The following is an 8,252-nucleotide window of genomic DNA, read 5'->3' as shown; positions in this document are numbered from 1 at the left end:
GAAGCGGCGGGATCACAGCCCGGGTGGCTAATTCCCAAGCTGTGGCTCTGGGGCCGCCGGCCCGTGGGTCGGGAGCGGGCACTCCCGTCAGTCACGCGAGCTCCACGCGGGGCGCTGCCTCCCCGCAGTCCCGCCGGGTGCGCGGCAGGTGCGCAGAGTGCCTCTGCGGCCCCGCCCCGGGTCCCTGCCCGCGCCGGCGCCCCGCACCCCGCAGCTGCCGGGCAGGACGCGCCGCCTCCGCCCGAGCCGGGGCCCGAGCGCCGCGAGCGTTCGGGCGAAGAGGAGGAGCCAGGGCCACCGAGCGGGTGGAGTCGGGAGCCGCAGGGCGGTGGAGGCGGATTTCCTGGGCCCGGCTCTCTGGCGCTACCATGGCGTTTGGGAAGAGTCACCGGGATCCCTACGGGACCCCGTTGGGCCACCTCATAGGTAAGGAGGCTTTGGGGGTCGGGGAACCCTTTCCGCTTTACTCCACTGTCGGCTTGCGAAAGACCGAGTTAGTCCAGGTTTGAGGGAATTCTCCCCTTCCCCCCGCCCCGCAACTTTCCCAGGGCACCCACATTCCACCCGGCGCCCTACTAGACAATTCTGTCTTGTCGACCCTTCCCAGAACCTGCTCTTCAAAATTTACCTCCTTGTGATGCCTCTTTGGAGAGAAACAAAACAGGTGAAGCGCAGGATTCGGGAGTGGAGTTTGGGTCTCTACAAGGAGTGACCAGAAACTTCTCTGCCAGGGAAAGGTTGTTCATAAAGTGCGTTTCTCGCGGGCCCGATATTCTGTCCGTTTGACCGATGTGGAAAAGGAGGCTCAGGGAGGTTAGGTGATGAGACATGTCTGTGAAAGCCAGGTCACTCCAAACCGTTTATCTGGCCCCAAGTTCATGCAACCTGAGTTGGTGTTCTCAGAAAACAAAAAGCATAAAAATGCTCAGCTGTGGAGTGAAGGGAGCGCAGAGGAGAGGTCTGGGGCCACAGGATGGCTACAGAGGCCACTAGGGGACCACCAGGCATCTGCCTCACTCATTTCTCCCGTGGCTGGAGTTCGCATAAAGCATGCGGAAGGAGAAGCCTGTGACTGTACTGTTTTACCTGACCAGCTCGGTTCTCTCGCTTCTCTCTGGTTCCTCCCTTAGGAACCGGGTGTGGTAGGACTATCATGGTGTCGGGAACTTAGTCGGGTGATGAAATCCTGAGAACTTGGTAGTTACAATAAGGAGGCACAGATTTGAAGAGTTTTAGTCCCAGCTCAATTAACCGCACTGTGGCACCGAGCATGCTACCTAACCTGAATCTTAGTTTCCACATCTTTATAAGAGGGCAAAAGTAACTAATCATACAGGGTTTTTTTGAGGAGGTAAAGCTTTCTAAACTGTTAATGGCTATCCCCATGTTGGATGTTGGATATTAAAAAGAGCCCTGAGTAGAAACATATTCAGACGGTGTCTTCATAGGCAAAAGTAACTTCAGCAATAAAAAAAAAAAAAAAAAAAACCCTATTTACCCTCCATTTGATTCCAACTCATGGCGACCCCTTGTTTGCAGAGTAGACTGCACTCCATAACCATTCGCCTATCTTCCCAGACGACTGGGAGTTGGAACCCTGTAAACCACTTAAACATTTGTGGTACACAAGGACACAAATCTCGGCCATAATTCTGATAAATTCTTTAATGTCGTAAACATTTGACTCCCAGCTATGTGCCTGGACCTGGACTAGGCACTGGTGAGGCCAAGGTAAGACATGGTCTCAAATCTCAGAGAACGCACAAACTTGTAGGGAAAACGTACACAATATTGTAGTAACTACAATACAGTATCTTTGCAATACAAGAAAACACAAAATGCATAAAACTTAAGAAGAGGGAGATATTAACTCTGCCATGGCTTTCAAAGGGTGATTAGGAGTTTTCTAGGATGTTGGGAGGAAGAACAAGGAATAGGAGGGGAACATCTGGCAGAAGAAACAGGAGCTTGTGCCTAACATCTTGAAGTTGGTCAGCTTTGTCCATTCAGTGCCAAATTCAGATAGCTCTTTTCCTAGATGGGAAGCAGGCTGAGCTTTGGGGTTCCTCCAACCAGGCACTTATTCTTTCTTCCCCTTCATTATTCTTTTTAATTCTTTTCTTTGCTTAACCGCCACCCCCCAGCATCTTGTGTTTTCGCGATGAGGTGTCTCTCTTCTTTTATAAGAAAGATGTTAAACTGATGCGTGTTGAGTGTTCTATCACCCTTCACAGAGAGCATTTTATATGCTTAAAGGAGATGTCTGGAGAAGTACAGGACAGCTTTGGTTAGTATAAGTGCCGAGAGTGACCGTGCTCTACTGCAAACCAAAAACCAAAAAAACCCATTGCCGTGGAGTCTATTCCGACTCATAGCGACCCTATAGGACAGAGTAGAACTGCCCCATGGGGTTTCCAAGGAGCGCCTGGTGGATTTAAACTGCTTACCTTTTGGTTGGCAGCTGGAGCTCTTAACCACTATGCCACCAGGGTTACAGGCCAATTCAGTAGTTCTGATATTTCTCTCTCTCATGCTCCGTCCCCCCGCCTCTATAATGATAAAAAAACAAAAACCTGGGATAAGACATAGGTTTAAATCCTTTTTCTACCTCATACTGGCTGCATTACCTACCTTGTATTGTGTAATTTCCTTAACCTCTCTGAACTCTGTTTCATCATGTCTAAAAGTGGGTTAAATGAGATGCATAAGATAAAATACTTACCATTGTGCAGTTCACTTTGTAGGTAAATATTCAATAAGCCATAGTTTCTCTCTCTGCCAGAACTTGCAGATGGAGATCCAGCCAGCCTGGCCCTGCAGTCTTTGTTGGTCCCACAGTATTTATTAATCGGTCACTCATTACTGTTGCAACATCAGCATTCTGAACTTGAGTTCTGATTGATGCCTGAATTTACTGGGAATTGTTCAGACAGAAAAAAAAAAAAAAAAGTCCCTTGCCCTCTGTTACTATCAGTTTAATGGTTCTTGCTAGTTAACCCCATGCAGGTTATTTCAGGAAGACCAGGCATGTTTTATTCTGTTGTAGCCCAGTCTCAACAGCTTTTTCTTTGCAGAAAAGGCTACGTTTGCTGGAGTTCAAACTGAAGACTGGGGCCAGTTCATGCACATCTGTGATATAATAAACACTGTCCAGGATGGGTGAGTACAGTGTGTTGTTCATTTACTTGCCTCTGCTAAGAAGCGTGAGAACCACAGTGCGTTTTCTCTTGCAGACTCTTTAATTTTCCTGAGCATTTTCATCATCCCCAAGGGGCATCCTCTGTCTTTTGAAAACAATGTCAGGTTGAAATATTGGGGCAGCTGCTTGTTTCAGCTTGTGGAATATCTGAGAATCCATTATAATTGTTCTCTGCTCTTTGCTTTTACCTTAAGCGTTTCAGACTCAGGACTCAAATGTCTTGTTCTTTAAAGAGTGAAAAAAAAAAGGATAAATTGTTTCCTGTTTTAGGAATTCCTTTTGCTCCAATTTCAAGTATTTTATGTTAATGTAATGAAAACTATTTCAAGAAACTAGTTGACTTCCTGGTGGTGACCGGGCAATTATCATTAACCAGGAAATAAGCTAGCAGTCTTTTTCCTCTCCCTGTCACAATTTTTTTTTCTTCAAAATACCGTTCATGCTATGTTATGAAATGATGTGCTATGCCTTGTTATACTTTTGAAACTGGTGAGAATTGAAATTATAAAAAACAAAATCACTATGAAGGGAACAACTAGCTTGAATTTACAGTCTGAATTACAGACTATTGTAAGGTATACAAGGTCGGCGTTTCAAACCCACCCACTGCTCCGTGGGAGAAAGATGGGGCAGTCTGCTTCTGTAAAGATTTACAGCTTTGGAAACCCTGTGGGGCGGTTCTTCTCTGTCCTATAGGATTGCTATGAGTTGAAATGGACTTGAAGGCAGTGGGTTTTTGTTGTTTTTTATAGGAACACAGGAGCCCTGGTGGTGCAGTGGTTAAGTGCACAGCTGCTAACGGGCAGGTCAGCAGTTTGAACCCACCAGCTGCTCCATGGGAGAAAGACATGGCGGTCTGCTTCATAAAGATTACAGTCTCGGAAACCCTTTGGGGCAATTCTGCTCTGTCCTGTAGGGTCACTATGAGTCAGAATCAACTAGACAGCAATGGGTTTTGGCATAAGGGATATAATGCTGTTTGTTTGTTTGTTTGTTTTTTGTGTATATTCAAATGATAACTGACAGCAAAAGAGATTTAGGTTAGCTGGTGTTGATGAAGAAAGTGTTGCAGTTAATTATTGAGTATATGTCAATGGAAAGTGCTCATGGTTGTTACTTTTAAGCATTTATAATGTTTTTCCTATAATCTTATTTACCATATTTAGTTCTTACGCGAATCTTTTCTTCAGTGATAAATACCAGTTTCTTCACTGATGATACAAGAGAAGGGAATCTCATAGGTGAAGTAAATTTCAACCTTATAATGATAGGTAGTTCCTGCTTTATGACATGAAATTGTAGCATCAGAAGTTATAATTCTGCCTACATCCCTGACCTGTGTACGTCAGGAGATACTAATAGTGTAAATTAAAATGAACAAGCTTCATTGTTCTGGAAATTATGTTTCCCATAAACTGGTTCTGTGCATCAATAGCGGAATACAAGTATGAATACATTTCATGTATAGCGCTTTCTACATTTCTGTACCCTTTCATGTACATAATTATTTTTTTGATTCTCACAGTGGGGCAGGTGGTATTGTTTGCCTACATGCATGAGAAAACGTGGGCACAAGAAGTTAAGTGGTCTTTCCGGGGTCACACAGCAGAAGCAAGACTAGAACTTTGGTTGTCCAGCCCTTACCCCTTCTTTTTCCACAATGCATATTGTTTATCAGATACTACTAGTTTTCAGCAAATACCTAAACTGGTGATTTTCACTGTTATTTTTTTGCTGTAGGCCAAAAGATGCAGTAAAAGCTTTGAAGAAAAGGATTTCCAAAAACTATAATCATAAAGAAATCCAACTTACTTTGTCAGTAAGTACTTTAATGTTATAATTAAAATCTGGGATTTCCCAAGCTATAATCTTATTTTTAGTTCTGGGTTAAAAAAAAAAAAAATTAAAATACTCTGAGGTAATAGATTGGCAAAGAGTCATATACAGGATGAGTTATAATGTTGGTTTATTAGGAATTATAAAACAGTTTAGTTGATTGTAATAGCATTTAATTTCTTAGAAAGAGAGTGTTCCTGGAAAATTGATCTTTCCTGCTATAATTTGGAGAAACGTTCTTTGTTGATTTAAGCAATTCTCCTGTGGATCGTATTTTCTGATTTGGGTTTGGAAGCTTATTTGACGTGTTCCCATTTCCACTCCCCGCCCCATCCTTGGCCATGTGACCTCTTCAGTCACTTTGGTGAGTTGCCCTTTTTACTTTGGTACATTTTACAAGCCCTGCCTGCTGCCTGAGAGTGAGCTCTGTGGCTTTCTGATTTCTTCTGCATGCCTTTATTTACCTCAGCCCACCCCCAGGCCATGCATGGTTACTTCCCTAACCAGCCAGCATCACACTGTTCTTTGGAGCTTTGGGAATGTTTATCAAGAGAGGGTTATGGGGCAGATGTGAGCCTGGCTCCCATTTTCTACTTCCATGTGGGAAGAAAATTTATCACATCTTGCTTTTTTGGAGATTAACTGAAAGGAATGAGAAGGAATGAATTGATCAATCTTGATGACACTATCACTGAAGAAACTCTTCAAGTTGGAGTTTGAATATAGTTTTAGAGATATTTCCCTCCTTCACCTTTTTTTAACCTCTTCCCTGTCCCTTATTCATAACAGCTGCCTCAGAAAGGTCACAGAATGGAGGAAATTATGGAGACGGAAGTAAGGTGCTTCTGCAGAACAATGGGCCAAAGACAAAAATAAACCTCTGACTACTCTAGTGGCACAGTGGTTAAGAGCTCAGCTGCTAACCAAAAAGTTGGCAGTTCAAATCCACCAGCCACTCCTTGGAAACTCTATAGGGTAGTTGTACTCTGTCCTATAGGATCACTATGAGCCACAATCAACTTGATGGCAACGGGTTTGGTCACAGAGGTATTTCTCAAATCACTTACCCAATTGATATACTCAACAATCCTGGAAAGTAGTTGTATTATTAATGCCATTTCACAGATGAAGACATTGAGGCTAAGAGAGGTTAAGTGACTGTTCAAGGTTATATGGCTATTGAGTAGGTTAGCCAGAACTTGGAAGCAGCCCTCAGATTCTGAATTTTATACCCTTTTCCCCATACCACGTTGCTTGTGAAAATGAATCAAACCTTTTAGGAGAGATTTGTGTTTTGTTATCTTCAACTACTTTGTGTATAGTGTAGTGCCCAATACATTAGTGTATCAAATGTTGGCTGAATCAATGACTGAGTGCCCCCACATCCTACCCTACGTCTCCCACTATCCAGGAAGACTCAAGGGCTAACGGAAGGTACTATAGAAAACCAAACCAAACCCATTGCCATTGGGTTAATCCTGACTCATAGCAATGCTACAGGACAGATTATAACCTCCCCATAGAATTTCCAAGGCTGTAAATCTTCACGGAAGTAGATTGCCACATCTTTTCCCCATGGATCGGCTGGTGTATTCGAACTGTAGACCCATTAGCAGCCATGTGATTAACAACTGTGTCACCAGGGTCCCTCAGTACTATAAAATTAGGATAGAAATATCTGAAGATGTGCCCCAAAATGATGTGAATCCAGGCTATCTCAAGGACACAGAAGGTTAGGAGAATTGAGTGAGGAAGGCAAGAAGTGAAAATGAATTTATGCTACCTTCCATATTTCAGCATGGGATATTATTTTACCTTCTCATAGTTATTTACTCTTCTCACAGTTATTTAATAGCTTTAGTTCTTTCTGTGTTGTGTCCAACCTACTTGACATTTCTGTAGTTTCTTCTCACCCCCATCTCCATATCTTCTTCTATCATGGTTCCTTCTTTCTGAAGACAAACCAAACCCCTTCCCTGAGGAAACTGGATTATTCCAGAATGTTGTCCCTTTTTACCCTCTACCCTTGGAAACTCTACGGGACAGTTCTACTCTGTCCTATAGGGTTGCTATGAGTCGGAACCGACTCGACGGTACTGGGTTTTTGGGTATTTCTCTTTGGGCTCCCACTCTTTCTTCCCCTCAAGTCACTGATCTCTCAAGCCTTACTGCCAGCGAGCTGCCAGTTCCCATTACCTGTTCTACCTCAGATAAATGTAGGGTCTCTGCCTCATGATTTCCACACAAGTATGTGAGAACAAGCAAATCCAAACCTGTACCAAAACAAGGATAAGAGTCACAGGTTGGGGGCCAGAATATGCTCTCGCTCTTAGGCTTAGCATTCATTTGAGGCTTTGGAAAATATCTATTTTCTTGGATTTTCTTTAAATAGTCCTTTGACTCTTGATATCTTCAGGCAGATTTCCCCAAGTTCTGTATCTAATGGTCAGTCTCCTCACCTCAGACTACTCACCACGTTGCAGGTGTGTACCTAAGCCTCAGAGCTAACGTCAGTGCAGTACTTAAGTATTTAAGCCAGACTTAATTATGTGGGAAATTAGTTGCAGAAGGAATTACCCAGTGTCCATCAAAGGCAGTTATAAGTTTAGCAATGAACTCTTTAAAATTGATCATTGTGTCTGACATTTCCTCTTTATTACTATGAAGTGATGAGATCCTGTCAAAATCCATTGTAAATGTTCTTTGTATTATCTGTCACTTTGGGTTCTCCATGGACTTGTTAGCCTTGATTACGTCTTTGATGGGATCTGACTATATTGTGATTCCCTACCATCAGTTGGTGGAGCAGTTTTGCCAAGAAGCCAGTAGTTTAAAAAAAAACAAAAACAAAACATTTTGTTTCTAGGCTTTATAACTCTGAGCCAGAAACTAGCCTTTTCTTGAATGAGTCAATTGTGATAAATCTCGACAAGATACTACTGTTATTGTCAAATGGAAAATGGTTGAACAGGTTCCTGGGAATTATTTAACTAATAGGCTTTTGTAAAGTACCACCCATTAGGTGATGAGTTATGGGGACTTTAGAAGAAGTGTAAAATGTGATCGTCCCTCCAGGAGCTTATTACAGTTAAGGAATAAGAAGTGTGAGCTCACCCCTAGGGATGTTGTCTTAGGGTGGCCATACCTTAGTGTGATCCCCACGGTCCAGGTGTGGTCCCCAGTTCTGATGACTCAGAAGCCTGGTTAGTGCGCCTGG

General features: G+C 43.2%; 1 protein-coding gene across 6 annotated transcripts in view; it reads left to right on the top strand.

The window, feature by feature from the left end:
- The first annotated feature begins 263 nt into the window (after nucleotides 1-263).
- TOM1L1 (target of myb1 like 1 membrane trafficking protein) overlaps nucleotides 264-8,252 on the top strand; it is a 44,987-nt gene continuing 36,998 nt past the window's right edge. For 2 of the 6 annotated variants that reach the window (XM_049861131.1, XM_049861130.1), the window contains exons 1-3: nucleotides 265-426; nucleotides 3,075-3,159; nucleotides 4,940-5,018. In XM_049861131.1, the coding sequence (XP_049717088.1) occupies nucleotides 369-426; nucleotides 3,075-3,159; nucleotides 4,940-5,018 (222 nt within the window). In that variant the 5' untranslated portion in view covers nucleotides 265-368. Of the gene's footprint in view, nucleotides 427-3,074; nucleotides 3,160-4,939; nucleotides 5,019-5,243; nucleotides 5,400-8,252 lie in introns of those variants that run through there. The other 4 variants (XM_049861129.1, XM_049861127.1, XM_049861128.1 and 1 more) reach the window with 4 other exon arrangements.

The sequence above is a fragment of the Elephas maximus genome, chromosome 19 (genome assembly GCF_024166365.1).
Source record: "Elephas maximus indicus isolate mEleMax1 chromosome 19, mEleMax1 primary haplotype, whole genome shotgun sequence".
NCBI lineage: Eukaryota > Metazoa > Chordata > Mammalia > Proboscidea > Elephantidae > Elephas > Elephas maximus.
Note: the sequence above shows the minus strand (reverse complement) of the source record. Positions and strands in the feature narration are given on the sequence as shown.